The 27,989-nt window shown below is 44.8% G+C and overlaps 1 protein-coding gene across 4 annotated transcripts; it reads left to right on the forward strand.

The window, feature by feature from the left end:
* Positions 1–5: 5 nt before the first annotated feature.
* On the forward strand, positions 6–26,275 carry NUP188 (nucleoporin 188). 4 transcript variants are annotated; one of them, XM_052668880.1, is made up of 45 exons: positions 6–86; positions 1,684–1,738; positions 2,316–2,389; positions 2,977–3,061; positions 3,671–3,751; positions 4,213–4,257; positions 4,754–4,846; positions 4,987–5,106; positions 5,520–5,731; positions 6,486–6,600; positions 7,103–7,303; positions 8,033–8,122; positions 8,659–8,724; positions 9,255–9,374; positions 9,523–9,649; positions 9,761–9,916; positions 10,210–10,336; positions 10,809–10,896; positions 10,984–11,060; positions 11,222–11,336; positions 11,656–11,776; positions 12,003–12,069; positions 12,503–12,631; positions 13,553–13,686; positions 14,011–14,117; positions 14,325–14,531; positions 15,152–15,321; positions 15,666–15,735; positions 16,364–16,431; positions 17,060–17,255; positions 17,740–17,817; positions 18,159–18,244; positions 18,661–18,806; positions 19,552–19,638; positions 19,923–20,104; positions 20,444–20,644; positions 21,318–21,410; positions 21,612–21,770; positions 22,537–22,674; positions 22,862–22,936; positions 23,596–23,805; positions 24,474–24,605; positions 24,723–24,793; positions 25,107–25,236; positions 25,425–26,275. In XM_052668880.1, exons 1-45 carry the CDS (start codon positions 61–63, stop codon positions 25,593–25,595), a joined length of 5,301 nt encoding a protein of 1,766 aa, XP_052524840.1. In that variant the 5' UTR covers positions 6–60; the 3' UTR covers positions 25,596–26,275. The 4 variants fall into 4 exon arrangements, with proteins under 4 accessions (XP_052524840.1, XP_052524843.1, XP_052524841.1 ...); XM_052668881.1 differs by lacking the exon at positions 6–86 and adding an exon at positions 306–379; XM_052668882.1 differs by lacking the exon at positions 6–86 and adding an exon at positions 483–1,056.
* The last annotated feature ends 1,714 nt before the right edge of the window (positions 26,276–27,989 follow it).

Raw genomic sequence — 27,989 nt, forward strand, 5'->3', positions numbered from 1 at the left:
ACGTGACGCCGGCGGGGCGCCGCGCTCGGCTTCGCGGGTCACGTGAGAGGGGCAGCGAAGATGGCGGCGGGCGGGCTGTGCGCGAGGTGCGGGGACGCGGCGGCGGTTGCTGCGGCGGGAACGGAGAGTGGGAGCGGGGGGCGCCATCCCTCGTTGTGCGCGCAGTCCCGCCGCGGGGGGAGGGAGAGAAGGAGAGCGGCGGAGAGGAGGAGCTGGGGAGGAGGGGGGGGCGGACAGGGGAGAGTTAACGGCCGCGGGGCCCGCGCCGCTCTGACCCCGCCCCTCGGCCCGGCCCCGCCCCGCCCCGTCCTTCGGCTGCGGGGCCTTGAGGCGCTCCGTGCGACTCCTGCGGGATGCCGCCGGTCTGCCGGGCGCCTCGGTTCGTAGGGAGAACGCGCGGTTTGCCGAGGAAATCCCCTTGTCGGCCGCCTCGGCGGGCGGAGCTGCGCTCGGCGGGCTCCAGCCGCGCCCCGGGCTTTCCGTGCCCGCAGGGCGGCGGCGATCCCTGTGGAAGTGCGGCGTCTCGGCCTCGTTCCTCGGAGAGCCCTTCGCAGACCGAAGGGAACCGGCAGCCGCGTGAGAGCTGCAGGAAGGAAGCCCTTTCTTGGGACGAGCTCCTTCAGATCGCTGTTTTCGTTCCCTTTTGGTCGTTTATTCTGTCGCTTTCAGATTCCGTTTGGCCCTGGGTGTCTAAATTGTATTAAAGCAAAGCTCACAACTCCAGCGGGGCCGAGAGCAGCTCTGTGCCCTACGGCCGGGCCGAGGGAGCTTGCCTTCCATTGCTCTCCCGCAGTCTAATTAAAGAGGTTAGGGTGGAACGAAGTGCGAGGTTGGCTCTTGCACTGCAAAGCCGTTCTTTTCCTGGTAAAATTCGGTGTCGTTTCAGCACCCGTTGGGCTGCAGAGGCTCCACCTGCACAGTCAGCAGGGCTGTGCGGCTCCCACGCAGCGAGCTGCTCCTGCTGAGGAGTTTGAAGGTAGAAACTGGTTGATAGATGTATTGGAAATAGCAGCTTCCATAAGCCACTTGGATGGCACCACGTGTCGGGTGTTACAGGTGACTCCTGCTTCTTTAGTGGCTTATTTTGATGATGCCAGTCTAAAGTTATTGCGTTATGGGTTGTTATTTTTTAAACTTTGCATGAGGAGTTGTGACATTTTCACTCCTGATCTGTGTTATGTTGCTGACAAATCATTGGTTTTAAAGTTTGCTGAGCTTTGCTGTTTTTGGCACATGTGCTTCTGCAGAGCTGTTGTAGGGAGGCTCATCTTTGTAAGTGCGTTTGCCAGGGTGAAGTGTTGGTCTGTAACACTTTCCAGCACAGGTTGGCTTTCCTACAAGCTTCCCAGGAAGCAGGAGGAAACAAGCAGCTCAGGTGCATGTTCTGAATAGCTGATGCTAGTGGAATTTCCCCTTTGTTGAAGAAAGTTGTTCTTCTCTTCACATGGTTTTGTATTCCTCTTTCAGTGAAGGTAGAAACTGTTAAAAAGGAATTTGTTTGGAGGGCAGCATCATGTGAAACCCAATAAAATACCCCTCTGCTCCTTTAAATTATTTTTCTTTATGTTGCAATATGATCTGCTCTAAAATAATAATTGCAAGTTTGAAATGGTGCGCACTAAATAGAAGCCTGAAATGGTGTTTGTTATTTAAACAGTCTCCACATTTTCTCTTTGTTTACAGGAGCAGCAGAGAATTGTGGACAATTCTCCTGGGCAGATCAGCATTAAGAGAACCAGTAAGTCTATATCTTGATGAGCCCATTTCCCTCTCACTTAATGGACTCCGTGGCCAAATACATCCTTTGTACATCTGTTTGAATACTAGTTTTGTTGCATTTTCCTTTTCCCTGGTGTGATTTTTGTTGCTCTTTCTCCACTACTTGTTTGTTCTTCCATTCTTTGCTTATAGTTGCTTCATAAGCTTCTGCCTGGAAGAGAGTATATGAAAAGGTAGCTCCTGTCAGGAGTGCTGCTTGCTAGACTGACTGATACAGGGTGTATGTGAGTGGTGCAGCCTGCTTCTGGGATTTTCTGGGATGGAGCCCCTGCATCCAGGAGTGTGCCCAGAGGATGGAAATGCAAACGTATCAGAACCCAGACCAGCACTCATTCCTCTCCTTTCCTAATACTAGGCAAGGCAGCAGGCTTTCTCATACAATACTCACCTTGGATCAGTCTGAATCGTAATGCTGTTGTTTGCCTCGTTGTTCCAATCTCTGTGATGGTGGAATTTCTTTGCTTCACTTAAACAAATCTGCTACTGGACTGGAGATGTTGAGGAATTTGTTCAGTAATACTTGGTTCGCTTTTTAGGCACAGATTGCATCAGAACTGAACAAGCACTGGCAGAGATTGTTAGAAGGGCTTTCGTACTACAAACCTCCAAGGTACAGTAATTGTCTGATAATAGAAATTAACCTCTGCAATGGAATCTAGCAGTAAGTAGAGGAGCATGTTGAATATTTCTGATTTGCTAAAAATAGATCTTTATTCTCTTGCATGACTTGAGATTTTTGGAAAGGAGCACCAATGGGCGGTGCTTAATCCAGACTGCTTTCTAGGGCATAAAATACAAGCCAGAAAGAAAGAACAGTAGCTTCTGCTGTCATTACCAGCATTGAAAGCTCTTAACCCTTCTTTACCTCTGCTCTGCTGTGGTGCCCAAATGCAGGTTTGCACTCTGCAATGAAGTGGCTCCTCTTGGCACTTGGTCATGTCAGAGATAACTGGATTCCTTCACTGGAAAGGATGGAATGAATGTAGCTTGTATTTATTATGCTAATAAAGTAGTGAACAACATTGAGTATTATCTGGTAACAAAACTGCTGGTTGTTGCTGTGTGACATATTGAAAGGCCACTGAGAGCAAACAAGCGTTGAGCTTGAACTGATAAAATTGAGAACTTGGAAATTAAGCCTCTTGAGTTCATTCCTTGGAGTTGCTGCATTTTTAATGACTGTTTTTTTTTCTTTAGTACAACTTCAGCAGAGAAGGTAAAAGCTGACAAAGATGTAGCTGCTCTACTAAAAGAGTTGGGTCTGAGGGTCAGCAAGTTTTTGGTGAGTGAAGGTGCTTTTCTGATTATTTTTTTTATCCTTTTTCTTGGTGTTGAGGAGAGGCAAAGTTAAGTTTCTTTCAGTTCAAAGTAATCTAAAGGAGGTTACAAACACCCATAGAGGCCCTACATCAGAATTCCCTGCAGTTATTAGTGACTGCATGAGGTGGTTTGTTTTTCCTGGTTTTCATCCCCTCCATTTTTTTGGAAGCAATCCTCAATTTGGGGCTCTATCAAGACTTCTGAAACTGCTCAGCTAAAAACTAATGACCCTTAAAGTATCTGCCCCAAATGCTGTTTACCTGCAAGGTTATGTTCCTTGTGATTCCCTTGTGGGAGTGAGAGTTAGGTGACCTGTGGCAGTACCTTTAAGTGACTGTGCTGCTCCTTTGCTGAGGTTTTAACTGCCTGCACCTGAGTTACACCAAAGCTTGTGTATTTTGCTTTCAATGGAAGTGCTGACTGAAACAAGCATCATCCTGAAAAGCAAGAATTTTCTATTATTGTTTATTCTGAAAAGAAAATCTACCTGAAATATTTGGAGAGAATATTTATCTTCAATGAATTCAGTTCACTTTTGTTTGTTTCAGAGCATCTCTCTTTGTTTCTTCAGGGTCTGGATGAAGAGCAGAGCGTGCAGTTGTTGCAGTGTTATCTTCAGGAGGATTACAGAGGAACAAGGGACTCCCTGAAGGTCCTTAGCTCCCATTTATTTCCTGCTTACTGTACATCTGTCCACAATACCAGTAATCTGTTGATGAACATGATCATATGCAACCCCACATTCTGAATTGGAAAAGACTGTAGTTTGCATTCACTAAACCTGCAGTGGCCAAGTACCACTGTATAAAAACGTGACAGCAGAAATTCAGGTCTAACTTTCTGGTCCTCTTCCTGCTTGAATCTGTCTGAAAGGATTTGGCTCATCTGTGTCTCAGGCATACAGGAAACCTACAGATGTGTGAATGAGAGTGGGTGGAGATGAAGAGCAAACATTTACAAATAAGTGTTTTGTAGTTTTGGAAACTGTCTTTTCAAAAGAAATGGAAAGAAAAAATTTCTCATTTCTTTCAGTTGTGGGTTGTTTGTTTTTGATGATATTTGTGGGTAGGTGATTCTGCAGTAGGTATTTATTGTGTTATGTTTTGCTTACAGGCAGTTCTTCAGGATGAAAGGCAGAGTCAGGCTCTGATGTTGAAGGTTAGTCATTTCCATTTATATTTTCTAGTGAAAAGATCTGGGAACTAACATTTTGTATTCACAAAGCCTTGGATGGTGGAGATTCTAGGATTAATGTCAGGGAGTTCAGCTTCCACATTTTCTGAAGCCTGTGTGTTTATGTTTCTGTCTGAAGGGACAGCTGTGAAACGGACGTTGATCATCACGCCTGGCAGAGATTGCTAAAGATTAAGAATGGAAGACTGCATCTCATTTTTGCCTTTCTTTTCCAAGTTTTATTGAATAGCATAATTATAAACATGTCCCAGCAACACGTTTTACTGAATTCTGTTAGATTAATTAAATTTTAGTGGTTTTTTAAATAATTTTTTAGATAACTTAAAACTGCTAAGCTGAAATTCCATCCATAGTAGTGTTTGAGCACTGTATATTCTGGTGCTGTAGGCATTGGAAGAGGAAAGTGAATGGGACTTGAACACAGCACCCAAGTGATGCTGGTAATGTTATGTGTTCACAGCTTGCTGACTATTACTACGAAGAGAGGATCTGCATTCTGCGCTGTGTCCTCCATCTGCTCACTTATTTTCAGGATGAGAGACACCCTTATGCAGTGAGTACAGGAACCTTTTCCTGGATATCATTGAAATAAGCTAAATATGTAAGTTGTGTATGAATTGTCCACTTGTGGTTGCAAAAACCTCACAAGAATGCATGTGGGAGTTCATTTATGTATTTCTTTGCTTGTTGAAGGCGCAGTACTTCCAGTGTGTTGAGAAGTTGGAAAAGGAGCTTGTTCCTAATTACCGTAAGCAGTTTGAAGAACTGTACAAAGCAGAAGCTCCCACCTGGGAAACACATGGAAATCTCATGGTATTTTTTTGTCTGTGCTCTTCTATAAAACTTACCAAGTGTATCCATCTAACTTAGAAAGTCTTTCTTTACGAACAGTGTGTTGAAATGTCTGTATGCAGACATGTAGCCTAAAATGATGGCTCTCTTAGTCCAAGAAACCTAACCATTGTTTTCAGTAGAGCCCGCTTTTGCTCAGAACCAAAGCAAGCTGTTTGAAACACATTCTTCCTTGTAAGGAGTCTGTTGATAACACTCAGCCAACAGGTCAATTCGTGTGGCTCTTCATAGTCTCTCTGTGTCAGTACTGTACTTGAGTGGCTTTTCATGTTATTCATGCAGACTTTGAAATAGCTCAGCCCCCTCTTGGTTTCTGATTGCTTTGTCTGATCTCTGAGCTCTGATGCATGATGGTGGGTCTTCTCCTTGTGCAGACAGAACGTCAGGTTTCCCGTTGGTTTGTGCAATGCCTCCGTGAGCAGTCCATGCTCCTGGAAGTCATCTTCCTCTACCATGCCTACTTTGAAATGGTACCTGATGACCTTCTGGTATTTGCAAAGTTGTTCAAGGAGCAGGGATTTGGCACTAGACAAACCAACAGGCATTTGATAGACGAGAGCATGGATCACCTGGTGGATCATATTGGGTAAGTAACGTGTATTTGTCAAGTGAGTACAGAACAGCGCAGTTGTTTTTCTCAGTTAAAAAAAAAAGAAAAAAAGTGCTTATTTTTCTTTCTTTTCTCTCCTAAAATCACCACTTTAAAATCACCTCTCTGAAAATCAAGCTGAACTAATTGTGATGAAGGCAGAAAGTCTTCTCTGATTGCTCTGGACATTTGTGGCAAAATGAAGATGTGATTGCCAAGCAGTGGGGCATCCAGATGCCAGCTTTAACTCTGTAGGAAGAATAGCAATGAAGACACAGTGCCATTTATTCTTAGATGGTCTAGTTGTAAAGTGAAACTGCATCTTCACAGCTCTGTGCTGTGAACTGAATGGCCTCAGTACAGGCTGTGGGTCTGCTTACACAAGTGGCCACAATGTCTTTGTTTTGCTGTGTGGGACATAGCTTAGCATCCTGAAGGACTGAGAGTCTTGGTGGGTGGCATAGAGTTAAAAAGGTAGAAAAGCTATCTTCAGATTTCAGTGACTTTTGTTTGTTTGTTCAGTGATAGTTTTGAAGATTTTAATCCATTCTGTGCTTAGCATTTCAAGACAAAATTTGGATTGCCTGCTGCTGATTTACATGATTTTGTATTTCTTCAAAGAGCAGCTGAACCAATGCAAACCGAATCTTGTTCTCTTTGTTTATCATTCTTTTTAAATTAGAAACCAACTGAATTCTGAAATAAAGTGTCTCACCTACTTGATTTTGTTTTTCCTCTTTCCTGCTTGCAGCTACCTTAGTGCTCTTATTGTGGTGGAAGGCATGGAAATCGACACCCTCCATGAACGAGCTTTGGATGGTAGGACAGAGGAGCACAAGTTAGCCAATAATGCACATATCCACCAGGTAAAGTGCAGGCAGGGTAACCCCACATTCAGCCTGACAGTGTAAAACTTCCTCTGATTGTCCAAGCAGTGCTGCTAAAAGATTATGTATAAAAGGTTCTGACTTGTGTTTGCTAATGAAATATAAGAGCTAGCATCCACGGTACGTGATGGGACAGATAAGAAGGAAATTAATTCTTCACTCACTTATTTGCTGGATTATCTTGGGCTTTTCTTTAAAGAAAGGTGTGTGCAAAGAGGCAGTGTGAGCTTTAAAAATGTTCCATTTCATTCAGTGTCAGGGCTTTTAGGACAGAGATCTTCTGAGGTTAGAAGAACACAAAGTCAGTAAAAGATGCACAGAACCAGAGCAGGACTGCAAATGCACGGTTTGATCCATTGGATGTTTGAAGTAACTGCAGTAGAACAATGAGTGCTAGCAGAAAGGTGCCATCAGCAGTATGCTTACTGAGTATTCTCTGCTTCTGTGGGATCTCAGTTGTGTTGCTCTTGTCTCTGTGCAGGAGATGGACAATCAGCTGCTGCACTTAGGGGATGTCCCACATCACGCTCCGGTGCTTTTGGCTTGGGCTCTGCTCCGTCACACCATCAACCCTGAGGAGTCAGCCAGTGTTATCAGGAGAATGGGCAGCACTGCTATCCAGCTCAACGTGTTCCAGTACCTGACAAAGCTTCTGAAATCACTTAGCAGTGGAGGCAAGAATGTGAGTTTCTTAGTATCATATGTAAGCTCTTGAAGGCTTTTAACTACTGATGGTGTAAAGATGTGTGGGAAGTGGATGACTTTGAATCAAAGTGATTGCAAGCTAAGGCTGATTTGAACCATAGCATGTAATAAAGCATGTTTTATCATCTCACATTCTTTCAGTGAGAAGCAGAAATCAAACTGGTGCTAAACAGATTTTTATGCCTAAAGAATGAAAAAAACCATAACTGAACAAAAACAAACAAAAAACCTTCTGTGAGTAGGAGTGTTGTACCTCATTTGATCAGAACAGATTGCATCTAATCACATTTGTTGATTTGCCTCCATGGGTATACTTGCTGTTGTAGATCTGACTGCTAGCTGAGTTAATTCTGCACTGTTCTCCAGATAAGGTTTCGTTAAGCAGTGCAGTGTGTGAGAGCAATCACATTGCTGGGCAGAAACTGATGAGGAATCTGATTTCTCTGAACACTGAATGGTTCTTTTTTGATGTTTTGAAGGCATTTCTCATGATAGTAGTAGTAGTAGTGAGTGGTTTCTCACTTCAGTGGAACCTTTCATGTTGTGTGTGCTTTAACTGACAACTGCATGTTGTACTGTAGCAAGGATATGTGGCAGAGGCAGTACTCAGAGGTGTGCAGTTTGTAAAGGAGACTGTGTGCTGTTGCACTATGTTCTATAGCTCATAATCTCTCTTGTAATGCCCTTATGTATTCTTTTTTTGCAGTGTACATTCAGCACAGCTTGTATGTGCATTTATGAGCTTCTTTCCTTTGTCCTGACATCGCTGGAATTGCACACATTGGGCAATCAGCAAGTAAGCATCCACCATCTGTTAGCTAATTTGAAATAACCTGTCATAACTGATACTAATTACTTCTGTTAAGTTGTGATCTTGCATTTGAAACAGCAAAATCTGTGTTTTAGATAGATTTAAAAGTGTGGTTTACACTATGCACATTTAGTAAGCACCTCTGCAGACTGGCTGAATAACAGTGCAATGCAGAGTGTCTTGAACTTGAAGTCCTATGGATTTGAAACTATTTGTCAATGTTTATTTCCAAAGCAATGGAAGTAGTACATTTTCAGTTTTTAAGTTTGATGGGATATCATACAGTCCTTTGTAAATGTACTGGATGTGTTTGTCCTGGCCAGGCCATTCCTTGATAAGAAGCATGGCCTTAGATTGGCTTTGGGGGGGGTGTTTCCTTCTCTTTTGTCTAGAAAGAGTAGTTCCATCTTAACTGGTAAGCATGGAAACTTAAATTTTAGGAACGTGCCAAAATTTGGTTCTGGTGAGAACTCTCTGAGTAAAGTAACGTTTTATTTTGTTTTTCCTCATGTCCTCTGAAGGATATAATAGATACAGCATGTGAAGTTCTGTCAGCTTCCAGCATTCCTCAGCTCTTCTGGAAGACAGTGAGTGTGCTGGCAATTTCTTTGACCTACCTTGGCTATAACCAAAACCTGATACAAGGATTCCCTTTTAGGAAAGGAACAGGCTGATCATGTTTAGTTAGCTAGTTGCTAGGAGGCCCTGAGGAGCCAGTGTTCATTTCTATCTACCTTATATTTATGTTTGCCCTTTCCTGCCTTTTAGGTCCATCCTTGGCTTTACTCTTGAAGGATACTGGAACAAGTTTTAATATAGGTGATAGTTTCAAACAGGGCTGGGATTGCAAGGACTGAACTAACTGCTCATAAAGGCATCATGCTTATTTTTTTGTTGTTACAGAATTAGAATGATGTGTAATGCAGCAGTCTTACTTCCTGCCTTATACTTGCACACTGCCTCATGCTTTAGTCTGTGCAAGGACTGGAGTGATACTTCTGTGCATGATTAATGTCTCCAATGTATGACTTGAAAAGGAGCTACATCCTTTGCTGTACTGAGGCTATTTTAGCATTTCTTTTTAGCAGTAAGGCATTTGTTCTGTTTCCATCACCAGGAACCAACTGCAGGTCTGGGTATTATCCTGGACAGTGTATGTGGGATGTTCCCCCACCTTCTTACTCCTCTCCTTCAGCTGCTCCAGGCTCTTGTGTCAGAGAAATCTACTGCAAAAAAGGTACAAGATCTCTCTTGGTGTTTGGGAGATTGTTTATTTCAAGATAGGGGTGGCATGCTCTGTGGTAATGCACGGTAATGACATGGTTGATTAATTTTTAAGAGGATCTGTCACTTTGGCTGTGTTTATTAAGCTCTCTTTCTTGCAGGTGTACAGTTTCCTGGATAAAATGTCTTTCTACATAGAACTCTACAAGCATAAACCTCCTGATGTGATCTCTCATGAAGATGGCACCTTGTGGCGAAGGCAGGCTCCAAAGCTCCTCTATCCTCTGGGTAAGGAAACTGCATTTCATCTTTTCTTATTCAAGTGCTTTGTGGAATTTAATTCTTCACCTGGCTTCTAACCTGTGGGGAGATTGATGGATTTACTTCTTCACTCTTTAGGACTAGGTCAGACAAATTTGCGGATACCTCAGGGAACGGTGGGCCAAGTGATGCTGGATGATCGAGCTTATTTAGTACGATGGGAGTATTCCTACAGCAGCTGGACACTGTTTACCTGTGAGATTGAAATGCTGCTCCATGTTGTATCCACAGCAGGTGAGAGAGGCAGGGAGTATAAGACAGAATAAAGTAATTGATTGTTGTTATCAACTTTAAGTTAATGGTAGGATTGAGCAGCTCTCAGTACTTCTGAAAGAGCTTGGAATTCTTACCCAAAAACCCATTTGTTTTTGTTATTGTTGTTGGTTTTGTCAGTTATGGTAATTCACTGCAATAGGTTGGGAGCATACAATGAAATGAGCCTTGGGATATTCTGGAAGATGAACGTGCATTGTTTTAAGCTGCTGATGTGTGATTTTTGCATTCTAATGTTAGTTTTCTCTACCTAGATGTGATTCAGCATTGCCAGAGGGTCAAGCCAATCATTGATCTGGTTCACAAAGTCATCAGCACTGATGTATCCATAGCAGATTGCCTTCTGCCAATCACGTCACGAATCTACATGCTGCTGCAGAGGTGAGTCGTTGACCTGCATGGAGTCACTAACAGCAGGGATACCTGACAAGATGTAATGAGCTCAAAGAGGGTCGCTTACCCATTTACCAAAAGATTTGAAAGAAGTGCATCTCAGTGGTTGAACTCCCCAAGGCTGACGTTCAGTAAGGACTGTTCTGGCTACAGAATGCTTTGATGCAGCAGAACCATGACTCCTTCACTTCTCTCTTGGATGTTGTTGCACATATTAACTCTCCCTCCAGTCATCTGATGGATAATCACTGTTCACTGTGACAGCCTGTTGTCTGATGAGCCTTGCCTCGTGCAGTAAATTGATCTGATTCAAGGGAGAGGAAGAGTTGGCAAAGCTAGACTGACAGTGCAGACTCTGGTGTCTGTGCTGGAGCGTGGGTTTGATGCTTTGGATCAAAACAACAGCATATAGACCAGATCACAGATGGCAGTGCATTCTATGTGTATTTTTCTTTCCCAGGCTGACAACTGTAATCTCTCCCCCTATGGATGTTATTGCTTCTTGTGTCAATTGTTTGACAGTACTGGCTGCACGGATGCCAGCCAAGGTGAGGACCTTCTTGGTTTTCTAAGTTTGAGAACTAGTAATACACATATGTGAGTGGGAGATAATACCTCTGCTTGTTCTCGTGCAGGTTTGGACTGACCTTCACCATACAGGCTTCTTACCATTCGTTGCCAATCCAGTGTCCAGTATGAATCGCATGATTAGGTATTGGTTGTTTTTATTTCCTGCCTGAATTGTTCACAATTTGTCATAAGATGTTTCTGCCTGTTTGAAATCTAAGCTTTATGCAATCTGTGCATCTGGCATTTCTCACTCATGTCGAAGTTGTGCTATTTGTGCAGTGAATCCCCTTGTTTGTTTCACAGTGCAGACGGAATGAATGCTGGGGGCTATGGAAACCTGCTGATGAGCATAGAGCAGCCTCAAGGCGAGTACAGCGTTACCATCTCCTTCCTGAACCTCATCACAACTCTGGTCCGGGTGAGTGCTTCTGGAGTGGCCATTATGTGAAGTTGGCTGTAGAGTGATACAGTGAGAAAGTGAAATACAGCAGTGCCTGACATCCTCTGTGCAGTGTGTCTGGGTAATCAGTCATTGGTTGGCACTCCTTATGTGCTGCTGTTTTGTGCTTTCTCTGGTTCTTTCAAAAAGACTGCTCTGATCTGAGCTACAAGAGAAATTGTTTGTAAATCTGTGCCAGTGGTTTTCTCACGTTTAAAGACACGTGGCTGATCTTCCTATGAAAGAATGAATCCCCTTTAAACCAGAAGGGGAAAAATAACATTTCTGTTTCTTCTAGGGACAGCTTGGTAGCACCCAGAGCCAAGGGCTTGTGCCCTGCATTGTGTTTGTCCTGAAGGAGATGTTACCAAATTACCACAAATGGCGTTACAACTCTCATGGAGTGAGAGAGAAAATTGGTAAGGACATCAAGAGGGTAGACAGGTGAGACTGAAAAGGATCACCTGTCTTGGGGGGATGCATACATTTTCCCCATTTTTTTAATCAGATCTTTTCTGGCAGACATTTAGGATTTGCTTTGTGCATCCACTAAAATTGCTAGATGCTGAGATTTGGTTGAAAATATTAGGGACTAGGTAACACATCTTCCTGAAAACTGAGCAGTCCATTTTGTCTGTGTTTCAGGATGCCTCATCCTACAATTGATTCATGCAATACTGAATTTATGCCCTGAAATGGATCCTCGCAGCAGGTGAGATGGGTGATGTCGGGTCTGGGATAGGCTGGTTGACAGTGTAGCAGGACTCTGTTGCTGTCTTTTTGTTTCAGTTTTTGAATGAAAGTTACCTGGATTTTACTGGCTTGCTTACATAGTGCTGGTTTCAGTGCTTTTCTGCATTACAGTGAATAGGAAGGGTAGAGAAAGATTAGAGACAAAGCAAAGCATGTTGGTTTTTAGAACATCTGAAGAAGGGGAAAACAGTGTATGTGTTCCATGGGGCAGACTGCCACCTGCTTTCCTGTTTGATATATCCACTCTGAAGGAAGTAGAAGATAGAGTGAAGTGGGGGCTACTGGACATATAGAAATGCAAATGTTATTGTGGTTGTTTAGTAAGTGGTGGGGGGAAGTACTGGGAGAGATCTTAATGGTGGTGTTCTGAATGTGGTGTTTCTGTCCCACAGCAATGTCCCCAGCCTTCAGTCCTTGTGCATCTTCAGTCTGGCCAACACTGAAGCAGGGCAAGCTGTCATTAACATCATGGGGATTGGTGTGGACACTATTGACATGGTCATGGCCTCCCAGTCTAGTAGGTGAGTCTGCTTCATCTCAGTGGCGTGAGGAGAAAAACAGTGGTAATACTTGAAATGTAGCTTTGACATAATTGCACTTATTTGGGGATCTGTGGCAGCCTGCCTTGTAAATTCTAGAGGAACAAGCCTTCTTTGTTACAGATCCATATGTAATTTTTGCTGTACACTCTCCATGCTATTCTTTAGTTTTCTACTTTGCTTAGTGTTAATGACGTGTGATGTCTTGGTGGCTGCTCCATTACTTTAAGTTTGTTAGCAGTTACTTTTTTAAAATAATGTATTCACTTGAATTTAATTTCTAAGACTGAATAGAGTGAACTAGAAGCAAGTGGATTATAAGCCAAAGTTAGAATCTTCCTTGACACATAGCCAGCCAAACTTGTCAGGAGGTTGTTTTTGAGAAGGTCTGCCATTCCTTTCTTTGAGAACATCTGGAAGGGAATCCAGGCTTGTTGTGGAGAAAGCAATACCTATGTGAAAATCCTTTTTGACTTTCATGTCTCTCCATACTGTTTATCTCATAAGGAAAGCCTTGGGAAAGTACTGGATTTAGAGTCTTGTCACCTATCATGGGTGCCTTTATAATTTCTTTAAGATTGCCTCTTGCAAATGTTTCTCCCTCAGTCTTAATGCATTTAACATCTTTCTCCTAAAGAGGGGGAGATAAGTGACAATAGGCTGTCAAACTGTTTTCCTTTCTTGTTTGATGCTGAGAATTCAGGGCTGAGTAGACAATATATTTTGTGGCTGTGTGGGGGTTTGTGTTTCAGCAGCTGCTGGGTGGTGATGTGACAGTCAGAGGGAAAATGTGTTATAACCTCTGAGTGCCGGAGTGCAGAATTTCATCTTTGAATGTCGTGCAGATACTGAATGTCAGTTGTCAACACAGTTACTTACTTTGCTTTCTTTTTTGAAATACAGTGATGAATCACAAAGCCAAGGCCAGCTGCTGATACAAACTGTGAAGCTGGCATTCTCAGTCACCAATAATGTCATACGATTGAAACCCCCCTCTAGTGTGGTATCTCCACTGGAACAGGCACTTACTCAGCATGGTATGTATTCCTCCACAGGGACAGCCTGGGAAGCTGTGGTTCTTTTATTACTTAGTGTGTGTCTTGTTACAGACAGTATGTCAATTATTGAAATGTCCAAAATGTGCTTTGCAGTGATAGGAGAAAGCTCATTCTCCCTCCTGTAAGGCACTCTAGCAGGTGGTAACCCTGTTTGTGGCAGAGGGGTTGGAACTAGGTGATATTCAAGATCCCCTCATGCTTCATTTTTTTTGGAAGACTTACCTGATTCTCACCTTCTGCTCTGGAAGGCATTATTTGTGAAATAGCTGCTATTGTCTTTGATTTTGATTGTGTTCCCTTCAGGTGCTCATGGAAACAATCTTATTGCTGTCTTGGCCAAATACATCTACCACAAGCACGACCCTGCACTGCCACGCCTGGCCATCCAGCTGCTCAAGCGACTGGCTACGGTAGGAGGAGGCTCACACAAGAGCTTTGCTTCTTCCTTTTGTGCCTGATTCCACAGCTGAAATTCTTTCAAAATGGTTTCTTCAGACTTGTTTGTATCAGGGAGATTAATGCAAGTCGGCCAAAGGCAGTGTGGACTGAAAGCTGGGAGAAGAAATGTTCTGTAGAATTTGGCTGTCGTGGCTTCTGATGTTTCCTTCCTTTTGCAGGTTGCTCCCATGTCTGTTTATGCCTGCCTTGGTAGTGATGCTGCTGCCATCCGTGACGCCTTCCTCACCCGCCTGCAGAGCAGGATTGAGGACATGCGGATCAAGGTCATGATACTGGAATTCCTCACAGTGGCAGTGGAGACGCAGCCTGGGCTCATCGAGCTCTTCCTCAACTTGGAAGTGAAGGATGGCAGTGATGGCTCAAAGGTAGGATGGCTGACATTTGCCTGGCGATTCACCACTGGTTTATCATAACATCCCTCTGTCTTATGGCACACATCTCTAGAGTCTGTTAGGTTTTATGTGCAACTCTGGGTGCCTGATGGAAAGGTGAATGCAGAACACGTTTGCATTGAATGCAGTGAATGCTTGTGCTGTGCTCTCAGCTTTTTGTTTTTCTTACAGCTGTCCTCAGTTTTCATAAGGACGTCTTTACTGAGTCAGAGCAATGAAAGCAAAGATCCTTGTGACCTTACTCTCCTGACTCAAACAGTGGCCGTTCAGTGGGAATGCACTGCATAACAGTTAATATCAGTTCTTCTCAACACCTGCTCACTGCTGCTTTGCAGTTGGAGGTCTTCATGAGTTGGACCTTTTTGAAGGCGTTTGGTCTTACGAAGTCTTAGCTTAGCTCACTTTTTATTATACCTCTAAAACTCTTTTCCCCTCTTGTGTTACACATTCCTTATAGTTACTTACACAGCACGTATCTGCATCAGGTTCTCAAGATTTACTGCTCTGTTCGAGAGGCATTGAAGGCGTTCTGCTGCAATACACGTCTGTAGTGGGATGGTGGGGGCATAACCTCTCATTTCCTTTTGGTTTAGGAGTTCAGTCTGGGGGAGTGGAGTTGCCTCCAAGTGGTGTTAGAGCTGATAGACTCCAAACAGCAGGAGAGGTACTGGTGTCCTCCCCTCCTGCACCGTGCTGCCATCGCCTTCCTGCACGCCTTGTGGCAGGACCGCCGAGACAGCGCCATGCTGGTTCTGAGGACAAAGTGAGTGTTGTTCTCCTGCGGTCTGTTCTGCTCTCTGTATCCCATAATGCCTTTTCTTTGGTTCATTGGAGTGTTGAGGGACAATTTTATCCTAGATTTTGTGCATCGTAGTAAGGGCTGTGTAGTGTGCATGTTTTGAACTTGATCTGTACTGTCTCTTGGGAAAGAGTTTGAAAAGCCAATGTGTGCATGTTCAGAAGCAAATATATGCTGTTTACTTTCTTTTGTGCAAGGCTGTATAATCATGTATTTGCCAAAGAATACTTTCTGTGGAATTTGGAATGGACAAAATGCTGCCAGGCATGAGGGAGGTAACTGATACTACTTCTGTATCCATCTTCTAGGCCAAAGTTTTGGGAAAACTTGACTAATCCACTGTTTGGGACTCTTCCTCCACCTTCAGAGACATCAGAGGTGAGTTACATCAAGGCAGGACGGAGGCAGCTTTGTACTTGTCAGATATGTTTGTAAGTGTGTGTGGCTGCTGTTTGTGCTTTTGGCTTTCTAAAAAGCAGTATGACTGACTGGTTTCAACAGAGGCAGGAGCTGAGGCACCTACTTGTGCTCTTTGCAGAGAGTGGCTATACAGCAGTGGACTGCCTTCAGAAATTCTCTGCTCTTTTTCACATGTGAAATCAAAATAGATGTTATCTGACATCTGTGCTTCCATTCTCTGGAAGATGTGCTGTATGTGGTGCACCTGTCCTGTGTATGCTGTCTGACTCCTCATTTTTAGGCACAGCTTGGGCTGCCTAGTTTGGAGGAACCAGTGAGGTTTTTTGCTTTCTTCCTTTCTGTGGGTGTTTTGCCCTTTGTTATGAAAGTCCTGTGCCCTCTCTGTTTGTCTGCCACTTCGAATCCAGTATTCCTTCTGTGTCACCACCAGTCCTTTGTCAAATGACATAACTATGCTATCATGGGAGAAACAAGTCTGCCAAACCAGGTTATCAGTCACTGTGAGCGGGTGGGTGAGGTTAAATTAGAGTTCCACTCGCTCTGCAAAGCAAGGTGCTCAGATTTTGTTTTCATCTTGTCTTTGTAGCTCAGTGTCTTGGATACCTGTGCCTTAATCATGAAAATCATCTGCTTGGAGATCTACTATGTTGTCAAGTGAGTGTTTGGCAGTCTCTCCTTCATCCCTCTACTGAAGTCTGAACTTTGTGTGTTAGTTCTAATAGACCACACAGGCTTTCAGGAAATAAATACATGTAATCCTGTGAAAACATGTTGGGAGCAGAGACATGCAGTCTTTGCAAGCTCACTTTATGCAATTGATTGACGTAGATTGTGATCTTACTGCAGGAAATTCAATTGTGTGCTTGTGATCTGATTCTGTAGGTGGGAATGCTGGTATTTCCTTGTATCCTGCAATCAGAATATTCCATGTTTAATTTCATTTAATTGTGAAATAAGCAAAGTGCATAATGATTGCTGAATAACATTTTAATCATTTCCTCACACTTGAGTTTTTGAGCATAACTGCCCTTTAATACAATGGATAGTAAGGAATAACTGAAATCTCCATCAAAAAGAGCAAAACAAGTTGTAGATTTTCTTCAGGGATCATCTTTTCTCTTAAAATGTGATGCAAAAAGTGGGATTCCCTGCACAGGTCTAATCTGTGGAATACCCTTCACTTTGCAAGCCGTGCCCTTGGCTTTCCTACCTGAGTCTCAGAAGGAGTGTATTCTCTGACCAAAGCATAAATGAAGATATCTTCTCCTCCTTATTTGGTCAGGGGCTCCCTGGATCAGTCCCTGAAAGACACGCTGAAGAATTTCTCCACCAAAAAGCGCTTTGCTTATTGGTCAGAATATGTGAAATCATTGGCCTGTTATGTGGCAGAGACAGAGGGCAGTAGCTGTGCCTCCATGACAGAATATCAGATGCTCATCTCGGCCTGGAGGATGCTGCTGATTATATCCACTAGCCATGTAAGAGCCACCCTGGTGGGTTTTTTCTCTTATCTCTCGTGATAATCTGATGTTAACACTTGGAATCACGCAGTGCCAACTTCTCAGGGATTAGCTTCATCACAGTGAGAATCCCTTGTTTATTTCCTTCCAGTTACTATATATATGCAGTCAGAACACAGGTTGGCACAAGCGTGGTGTAGGCTTAGGGTAGTTAATGCTTTGTCTGTCCGAGCGTGGGGGGGTGGAATACAGTTTTTATAGCAATTCAAAGTAATTCTGTAGTCCTGAAGAGATTTTGCTTAGTGAAGTGAATGGCCCTGCAGGGAAATCAGCCATTGCCAACTTCTTTAGCTGCTCTTATGCTTATCTGCAGAATTGCATTATTTAGCAGATACAAAATTGGGTGAATTCTTCAAGTAACAGAACAGCAGGGCCATGTTAAAGTGGAAAAACAGTGTATATTTAGTTGTGTTTGATTGAGCTTTGCTTCTGTGGCTCTTAGGCTGATATAATGCATCTCACTGATCCTGCAGTTCATCAGCAATTGTTTCTGGATGTTCTAAATGGGACCAAGGCTCTGGTAAGTGCAAGTTCCTCTGAGTTCTTGAATTTCCAGTGGCTCATCTCGTGTGCTGTAAGGAGCTCCATTTCTGCAGCTGCTTGCCATCGTAGGTTTTCTTTTTTCTTTTAGATCCCATGAAATTGTTCTGAATCAAAGTCCTTCTCTTGAGCTTCTTACACATCTGTGTGTAATGTGTGTCATTCTTGATATAACTGGGTGAGCCTGCAGAGGGCTCTGGTTCCCCTATTGCTGCCAGCTGCTGCAGAACCATTTGGTGTTGGTGCTTGGGCTGAGCATTTCTTGCATTGCACCAGTGCACTGACTGTTACACCTGTAACTCTTGTGCTGTTTCTTCTCAGCTTCTAGTTCCCACGTCGGTATCTTGCCTGCAGCTGGGCTCTATGCTGTGTACTCTGCTTCTCATCCTGCTGAAGAAGTGGAAGAGGTAGGTATTGTGCAATGGATATTTACTGATCGCTGTTAAATATAAGGACTTAAGAGAGTATGTTTGAGTGTTTTGCTCTGGTGATTTTCCCTTAATGATTTGGGGAGGAATCTGATGCCTTATCATGAAATTTTCTTTTGAGATGGCAAATATCTGCAGTTTGTTGCTGGAAGATCTTATAGCAGTACATGGTTTGACTTCCTGCTTTCTGCTGAAAAGTGTATGGAAAAAAAAGCTTTTGTGATAGCAAGCTGTGCATTTGTGCTGTGCTGTGTGTGTCTTTAGAGAGGCTGAGGTAGTGACTTGTCCAAATTTCTTTGGAAGAACCTAAAGCAATGATGCACACAGCTCAGTCGAGCCAGTATATTACTGAGGGATCTTGTCTAATCTGAAGAGCTCTTCCTTTTTGTTGTCAGCGAGTTGGGTTCTGTGGATAAAATCATAAACTCCTTGACGCAGATTCTGGAGGGAGTTCTACAGGCTGACCAGCAGATGATGGAGAAAACCAAAGCCAAAGTGTTCTCAGCTCTTATCGCTGTGCTGCAGATGAAAGAGATGAAAGGTGAGGTTCTGTATGTACAGACATCAAGAGCAGTGAATGCACCATTAAAGCTACCATAAAAATGCTTGTGATGTTAGCTGTAGTGCAAGATGTAGAATATAATTGCTAGCTTCTGGGACATCTCCAGTTTTTAAACTTGTTTTTACTAGCTTTAGGAGAGCTGAGGTGTATTGTTCATCTCAGGCATATCATTCACAGTGTGCATGTCTTCCCTGCCTTGTCTTTTCTCAGCAAGAACCCCTGTGTTTGATCAGTTTGATGGAAATGGAAGTAGAGTTTGAGTGTTTTTGAAGACAGCTCAGTGGTTGTGGGAGGGACCCCAGTACTGTGTCACCAAGATACCTTAAGTTGTGACATAACAAGTGACAGAAACCACGGATGGTGTGTTTTGTTAAACAAGACAAAAAACCCAGCACTTACTTTGTTACTTCAGTCCTTTGCAGGACTGCTTACACTGTAGTAGCACTGCATACAATGGAATCTGGGCAGTATTTCTCTGTGCTGTGCAACTGAGATATAAAGCACTGTGGAGTTGAGGAGTGTCTCAGTTTACCTGATCCGAGTGCAGTCCCTGTTCCACTGTCTGGCCCTGCAGGCCTGTGTCATTCAGGAAATAAAGCAAGTGGAGAGTTGTTGCTATTTTTTACTATTTGCATTTGGTGATGAAGTTGAATTTGCAGTCGTGGCAGTAAAAGGTGGTGCAAATTGTTGTGATGGTTTTCATGAGAGTGTGGTGTTTATGCAGCTCATGGACAGCAGACTGCATCCATGGACTGGTGCCAGCAATCTGGAGAAATGGGTGGGCAGTGCTGTTGGGAGCAGCTACAGAATGGTCAGTCCTTAGCAGTGCTTGCTTTCTGCTTTGGAATGTAATCAGCTGATAATGACTTCTTGGGAAAATTATGTTTAGTGTGATTCAGATGATGATCTTACAACTTATTACATCCTTCTAGCCTTATTCATCTAACTTTGTTGCAATTCCTCACATTCTATCTTTTGGGTTCTGCAATAAAAACAGTAACATTAACTCCAAGGGATGTATCTGAGTGATATTACCAGTTAGACCTGAGTACAGGGTTGGTGTGCTAACTGTTATCTGTTCCATGTGTGTTGCAGTGAATGAGATCCCTCAGTACTCCCAGCTGGTGCTGAGTGTGTGTGAAACACTCCAGGATGAGGTCATTGCACTCTTTGATCAGACTCGACACAGCCTGACCTTGGGGGATGCCACAGATGACAAGGACAGCATGGAAACAGATGATGCCTCCCGAGTTAAACACAAGGACCAGCGAGATGGGGTAAAGGGCCAAAAAGATCAGTGTATGTTGGGGACCCCCTTTGCTGCCTGCTGCCTCCAAAGGAAGCTTTGGCAGTTCTCACATGGGACTTGTTCCATGGTATTTTGGTGTATGTCAGCCTGGGAAGTTGGCTGTTGTGCCTCTCTTTCAGATCTGTCCTAAGAAACCTTGTCACAATTTATGTGAGAGCCAGGAAGTGCATAGAATGTGATGTAAGGGACAGCAGCCACCTTAATATATGATTCTGAGAATGGCTGAGCATCATACCATCTCATAAAGTGCTCTCAAGACTTCTTTCTTGGTGTACATGTCAGGTGTTTACCCTGTTCTCCCTTCCAGGTTTGTGTTTTGGGTCTGCATCTCGCAAAAGAGCTCTGTGAAGTTGATGATGATGGAGACTACTGGCTGCAGATCACTAGGAAAGTCCCTGTGCTTCCTACCATCTTTACTGCTTTGGAGATCAGCCTGAGAGTTAAACAAAACCTTCACTTCACAGAGGCCTCATTACATCTGCTGCTGACCTTAGCAAGGACACAACAGGTGAGAGATGCAGAGAAAAGAAAGCATATAAGCATACATGTTTAACAGGCTCTGTGTATCTCATTGCTGTGTCTGTGATGCAGTGCACAGTGATCTGTAGATGAATGGGTTGTTAGAAGCTGGCAAGCAGTAGGGCCTGCCTTTACGCCTCCCTGTTTTGCCTGCTGCTTCTTTTTAATGGGATGTCTCAGATGGAGGATCTGAGGCAGCCAGAGCAGGCCTGTAATTTAGAACAGGCACTTTCACTGAATGTATTCATCTACAATGCAGATTATCCAGCCTATTTAAAACAGCATTAAGTGTTGGAACTGGTTTCCCATTACTTGTAGTAAAGCGTTGCTTATCTGTTACAAATTCAGCTTAGTGTAGGGCTTTAAGTGCAATGAAGGCCATTCCAAAGCCAGCTCTTCTCAAAGGTTAGGTATTTACCAAACCAGGTGACATGGAAATGGAATTCACAGTACAGCTGTGCAGGCTGGATTTTATTGCAAGAACGGTGTTGCTTTTCTTGTTGCTAATTTTTTAGCAGTACAGAAGAATGTGTGACAAAGGTTCTCTAAAAGGGTTGTGGCAATGCAAGGGACAGAAATAGGTAATGCAGAAGGAGCCTCTTCAGTCTTAGACCGGGGAGAACCGTGCAGATTTTAATGGTAGTTTATTCTGTGCCTTGCAGGGAGCAGCAGCAGTGGCTGGGGCTGGTGTCACACAGAGTGTCTGCCTGCCCCTCCTGAGCGTGTACCAGCTCAGCACTAATGGAGCCATTCAGGTGGGTGCTGCTTCCTTTTGGGTGGCTGTGTGCCAGGAGAGCTTGCTGTGCCCTGCCTTGCGGGCTGTGGCTGGACAGGAGCCCTTTGGGTCGGGGGGCAGCAATCTCCTGTAGGACCTAGAGGTTTGAAAACGATGTGAAGGGTTTGTGGTGTGTGGCGTGCTGGGCAGTGGTGTGAAGAAGTCGTTTTTGTATCTGCAGACCTCGGCTTCGTCTCGGAAGTCTCAGGATGCTCCCTCCTGGCCTGGCGTCTATCGCCTCTCCATGTCGCTGATGGAGCGTCTCCTCAAGACACTGCGATACAACTTTCTGACAGAAGCACTGGACTTTGTTGGTGTCCATCAAGAGAGGATTCTTCAGGTGTGTCACACAGCTCCTCTGCGATGGTTTACTTGGCTTCTGTGTTGCAGCAGCAGTGGAAATGCGTCGCTAATTGTAGAAGTATTGAAAAGACACAGCTGCTGTCCCAGAAAGGTCTAAAGTAGAAACAGTTCAAAAGCGGGGGAGGGCAGAATGCCTGCGAGCCATGAAGTCAGGCAGGGGTGGTTGTTAGGATGGTTGTTGGAGCTGGGCAGTCACCATCTTTTGTCCCGTTCACCCTTGAGGTTGTAGCATTGCTGCAGGTGTGTAATGCACTTATTCAGCACAGGAGCAGAATCAAGGGTTTGGTGGGATCTTTCTTGGTGATTATCTGCTTTGAAAAGAAGAGCCTAAGAGCTGTTCTTAGAGATGACTTCAGCTCTGCCTTGCTCTAGCAATGAAAATGCTGTGGCCGGGGTCACATTTCAGGCTGGCAAGCTTTCAGGTCCTACAATACTGAAATAGCTTCGTTGGGCAGTTTATGTCAATGCTGAAGAGTTCTGTTTGTACACAGTTTGTACATGGGTGCTGTTCAGAAGCTCCTTAGACAAGTAGCTGCCTCCTCATACAGCAGCACAGCTTATGAAATGCATTCACCTCTAAGAATATGAAGTGCTCTGAGTCTCTGCCCTGTGTGCTGTGCAACTGCTTCCAATGAATGCCTTGTTTGCCCATAAGGGCAGATCTCTGCTTTTTTTCTTCTAGGGAAGAGCGGACTTTGTGCTGTAGCTCTTGATGTCCTGATTTACTTCTCTCTGCTTTCCAGTGCCTGAATGCAGTACGGACAGTACAGAGCTTGGCTTGTCTGGAGGAGGCTGATCACACTGTTGGCTTCATTCTCCAGCTGTCAAATTTCACAAAGGAATGGCATTTCCACCTGCCACAGCTTATGAGGGACATGCAGGTAGGAGTTGGGATACTGCTGTAGATAACACCTTGTGTTGGAATGCAAGAAATTGGATGTGGTAAGAGAAAGTGGCAGTACATTTATTTTTATTACTGCTCTTTATGCTCTTTCCTTTACGTCACGCTTTCTGCCTGGATGGGCTTTAATCTTTGAAGAGATTTCTCCCTCACCTTCTTTATTTCAGGTGAATCTGTGTTACCTGTGTCAGGCCTGCACCTCCCTGCTGCACAGCCGCAAAATGCTCCAGCACTACCTGCAGGTGAGGATGGGGACCCAAAGGCGGAAGGTGGGGAGCTTTGTGTGCTCATGCTTCATGCTGAAAGGCAAATGTTATTCAGTATCCAGGCTCTGTTCCCAGTGGTGATTACCAGCAATCATCAATAGCTAGGATTTGCACCTTTCCACACCAAAAATGTCTTCAGATAGATGTCGAGACTGTGGAAGGTCAGGCTTTGAGAAACAGCAGCCTGTGCTCAGTGGTGCCATTATCATTCTAGAGCTGCCTACAGAGCAGCAAGGAAGCTACGTTGCTGTAGTGCTCTCTAGGGCCATTAAGACACTACTGACCTGATGTCCTTAATCTGGTTTAATTTGTTTAAGAGATACAGCTCTTGTTCTTGGAGAATCCTTTGTTGAACATGAGGTAGAGATAATGCATTGCTACTGATGTGCTGTTTCAGCATGGCTGAGGCTTGCTGTGTTGATTTTCTGGAATGTGAAATCCAAGTAGCCTTTGCAGCTGCTTTCCTAGAATGCAGAGCCTCTTCTGCTGTGCACTGTGTGAGTTCTCACGCTTCTAGTAGGTGACAGAGTTTGTGTGCCTTATTTTCCTCCTTTTTGCTTGTAGCAGTTTTCCTTGAAAGCATCATCCTTAATGCAAAACTGTCATGAATGTATCTAAGACACTTTTCTCTGCAGACGAAAAATGGTGACTCCCTTCCATCAAGTGTGACTCCACGAGTGCAGCGTAATCCCCAAACCTCTTCCAAACACCCCAGCCCTGAGTCAGAGGCAGCAGAGCAGAAGGCACTGCTAATGGTGCAGTACAGCCTCTTGAAAATCCTCAGCAAATCTCTTGCTGCTCTGCGCCACTTCACCCCCGATGTCTGCCAGATACTCCTCGATCAGGTAAGAGATGTTTCTCCCTGAACAGGGAGGTTTCCATCATCTCAAGTGACATTCTGGGTTTGTGAAGAGAAGCACAGCCCATCCTGCTTGTGACAGTGACCCTGCTGTACATCTGTCTGCTGTTCTGCTGCACAGAGCAGGAATTCCCTTCAGTTCTCAGGCACTGATCTGAGAAGAAGGCTTGGCTGAGCTGTGGTTGATTGCACAGCGCTGTACATGCAGCAGAGCCAGCTAGGTTTGTGTCCTCAGAAGAGATACTCTTGTTCTCCCATAGCTGTGACCTGGTAGCCTGGTCTCCAAGTTAAGCCAAGTAGGGTTTAATCCTTGACTCTGGCAATGTCCTGCTGCTTTCTTTTGGATAGTTACTTCCTGTAGCTGCCCGCAGTTAAATGGTCTGGAAGCAGTCATTGTTTGAGCTTGCTGCTCAGCTTCACAGCCTGAGAGTTGTAAGGCTCTGCTCCCTCCTGTGAACAGAGTGCAGCCTCTGTGTGCAGAGCTGTGCGGTGCTCTTTGCTGTTCCAGCTGTGTAACAGATTGAGGAAGTGACCTCAGGGCTTTGGGTTCTCCATACAAAAAGCATGCTACAGGGACTCGATATTCCTGCTACTGTGACAGCAGCATACTCATGTCCTCAGGGGTCACACAGTCCTCCTTCCTTTTCTCCACAGTCACTGGACCTTGCTGAGTACAACGTGCTCTTTGTCTTGAGTTTCACCACACCAGCCTTTGATTCGGATGTCGCCCCTTCCTTTGGGACCCTCCTTGCCACAGTCAATGTGGCCCTCAACATGCTAGGAGAGGTACGAGCCGTCTGTGTTTGGGAAAGCACAGCTCTTGCAGTCATCTCAGAGAACTTAATTAATATTTTGAGAAGTAGCTTCTGTATGTGCTGTGTCTAATAGCTGTCTTTTTTTCAGTTGGATAAGAAGAAGGAACCTTTTCCTCAGCCTGCAGGGCTGAATATGCAGGAGGGAACCAAAACCCTTAAGTAAGTTTCTAGGTTTTTTATTTAGTTGTGGACAAGGGGCAGAACCCAGTGCTCCTCAGGTCATAACTGGGATTTGTAAGCATTAGGGTAGCTTCAGAACTTCTCATTCTGAGTGATAGGAGTTCAGCTGCCTGTTAGAAGCTCCCCACTGCAGGGCAAGTGGGGATTTCTGCTCTGTAGACCTTCGCTTTTGTTGTCACTGCCTGAGCCCAGTCTGAGCAGCAGCAGTTGTCCCTCCTATGTACTCTAGGTGAAGTTTTTCCCAGGCTTTGTGATCTGAAACCTGGGGTATTTGTCTCCTTTCTTTGCACAGGTCTCTGCTCATGTTTACAATGGAAAACTGTTTCTACCTGCTCATCTCCCAGGCTGTTCGGTACTTGAGAGACCCAGCTGTGCATCCCCGCGATAAGCAGCGGATGAAACAGGAGCTGAGCTCTGAGCTGGTAAGCAGCTTGTACCATTCTTTCTCACTGTTCACTGAAGTGTGTTTTATGGGAAAAGGTCCTACGTCTGCCTGGTACAGCCCATTCATTCCCCTGCATTAGGGGGCCCTGGGTATCTGTACCTCATTTTGGGAGGGAGAGGGATATGTGCGTGGAAGAAACTAACACATGACATCTTCTGATTTCAGAGTACACTGCTTTCCAGCTTGTCTCGTTATTTCCGCCGTGGTGCTCCCTCCTCACCTGCCAGTGGGGTTCTTCCCTCTCCCCAGGGAAAGTCTGCCTCCAAGCTGGGGCCTGAGGGCCAGGAGCCTTTGTTTCAGCTCGTGCAGGCCTTCGTCCGGCATGTGCAGAGATAGATGCTGTTCTGCCACAGCCTCCCTTTCCAGGACTTGCACCAGAACGATTCATATCCACCACAGAAAGCATCACCCTTGGCAGAGTTTGTAACAAGGACTGGGGCAGGGAGGGAGGCCTGGTCTGGGCAGCGTTGGATACCAAGCTGTAACATCAGCAACACGATCCTGTTGAACTCCTGCAGAGCAGTGAATGTAAGGAGAGCTGCGAGGGGCTCCTCAGATTGACCAGTGCACAGCCTGCCTGCTCCATCTGCTAGAGCATCCTGGCCAGGTACAAAGTGCTGAACAGTCAAAACCTTTATTTTTATAGCTTGTACCTCAGCTGGGGAAGCTCTGGCTGATGGAGTGAGAGGACAGGCTCTCCCCTGGGCATTAACTCTGCTATTGACACAAGGTGCGGTCTGCCCCTCCCTCCCAGTCAGAGTCCAGTTAAGGCACAACCTAGGGATCAGCCAGCAATTCAGAGACCATCTTTCTACTATTTTTGTACTGAGTGGTTCAAGGCAAGATGGTGTATGTGTGCTCACGCCTCCCCTCCACCCTCCAGTCTGTGTGCTGCGTGTTTCTGAAGAGCAAGGCCTCACTCAAGGTTTTTAAGTCAAAATTCCATTGCTCTAGTCTTGCAATTTTTTTGTAACTGTGGCCTATTTATACTGATATTAAAACCTTTATAGACAGCAGCTGGGTTTGTGGTTTTGTATCCTGCAGCACCAGGCTCCGCATCTTCTGTGTAGTTCTGTGTCAGTTGAAGTACTTTGCTTCTGTAATTCTAACAGCAAGGTGAGTTGTGGCTTGCGAGTGACAGTGCAGGTACCATTGGAAGGGATTACATCAAAGGTTGATTCCTTTGGCTTCCCCACACCTCCTGTTTCTCTTACTGGCACACTGGGGAGCTTCTTGGTTTTAAACAAGCATTGCTACGCCAAACTCTTTAAGAATGATTCTTCTGCCAGGTTGCTCTGTGCACAGATCCACACTGCTGCTGGAGCAGGAGTTCCAGCTGGGACTTGGAGTTGGTTGCAGTGTCGTTCTGTCACACTGTTGTCTCTCTCAAGCTGATCAACAAACTCTTTCAGGTTCCGAGGTTCAACGTGTGACAGAGACAGGAAGAGAAGGTGAGTGCTTATTTCATAAAATAATCCCTGAAATTCAGACTTCCTTAAGGGCAGGAAATCAAATGGAAATGTAGTTGTGAACCACCCACCTAAGGCTCTGTCCTAAAGAAATCCTTGCTTGCTTTACCAGTCAGAACCTTTTTAATTTTTATGTTTTTAAGAGAGACCAGTGATGGTATTGGATGGTGTTGCTTTAAGGGTTATCTTCCTGGTAAACTGGAGGGGTGGTGATATTCTAGCACACGTTTGCTGTAGTTTTGCTTGGAGCTGGCTGGAGTCAGGTCTCCACGTGGAAGGAGAGGCGCTTCCTGACACTCACTGGAGTGAGAACTGAGGGAGCCAGGCAGAAGTCCCTGGTGCCACGCTGCAAACAGTGGCAGGTGCAATTGGTTGTATTTTATTTTGTTCCTTTAGACAGAAGCACTGCATCTCTGAATTGGCCTTTACCTGCCTCTCAGCCACAGGGAGAGGCTTGGAGCTCTATTAAGCTGGAGAGGAGCCCTGTGGGTCAGGGGGCAGCAATCTCCTGTAGGAGTTATGGGTGGTTCGCCATAACATTTGCAAATAAGCAGACAGGAGTGCAGTCATTGTGCAGACAGCCTGTTAGTTCCAAACCCAAAACAGCACCAGACTTTCCCTGTGCCTTTCCTAATGACAAAGGAAAGGAGTGCTGGTGCTAGGTAGGCTTCCTTCTGCCTGTTCTGAGGTGTGTTTTCTGCATCGTTAGGTGTTGCTGCTGTTCTTTCTGTAATACACCACAGGGAGGAATAACAGGGTTGTAACTTGGGAATAGGTATCTACAGTGCAGCTGTATCACTGCAATTGTAAAACTAAAACAGTGTGTTGGTTACTGTAGAAAAACAGAGTTACTGCTACATTACAGAGCATTGTAACGGCTTCTCCCAGGAGTTCCTTCTATCCCTCCTTTCCAAGCTGGGGGCTAGGGATGAGGCTTTAAGGTTTTAGATTAGCAGCAGAGGTAGTTTCCATAACAACAGAAAGGGTTGTTAGATGTTGAATAACATTCCCAGTTTCTCAGCAGCTAAAGTCATTCTGCTGCCCTAGTTTTGCTGTAGGTGAAGGAGGAGCTGTTTCTCAGAATTCATGAATCTGTAGCCCAAGGAGACATCTGGAAAGGAACTGAAAGACATTCACAACCTTAAGGACACTGAGAGTTTCGGTGAGGATTTGGAGCTTTGTTTTGCTCTCACCCTCAGCTTCCAAGACCAGGGTGGCACAGCTCCTGCCTGACCTGCATCCCTCTCTACAAGCTGCAGTT

Source organism: Tympanuchus pallidicinctus, unplaced genomic scaffold, assembly GCF_026119805.1.
Source record: "Tympanuchus pallidicinctus isolate F22 unplaced genomic scaffold, pur_lepc_1.0 scaffold8, whole genome shotgun sequence".
NCBI classification, from domain to species: Eukaryota; Metazoa; Chordata; class Aves; order Galliformes; family Phasianidae; genus Tympanuchus; species Tympanuchus pallidicinctus.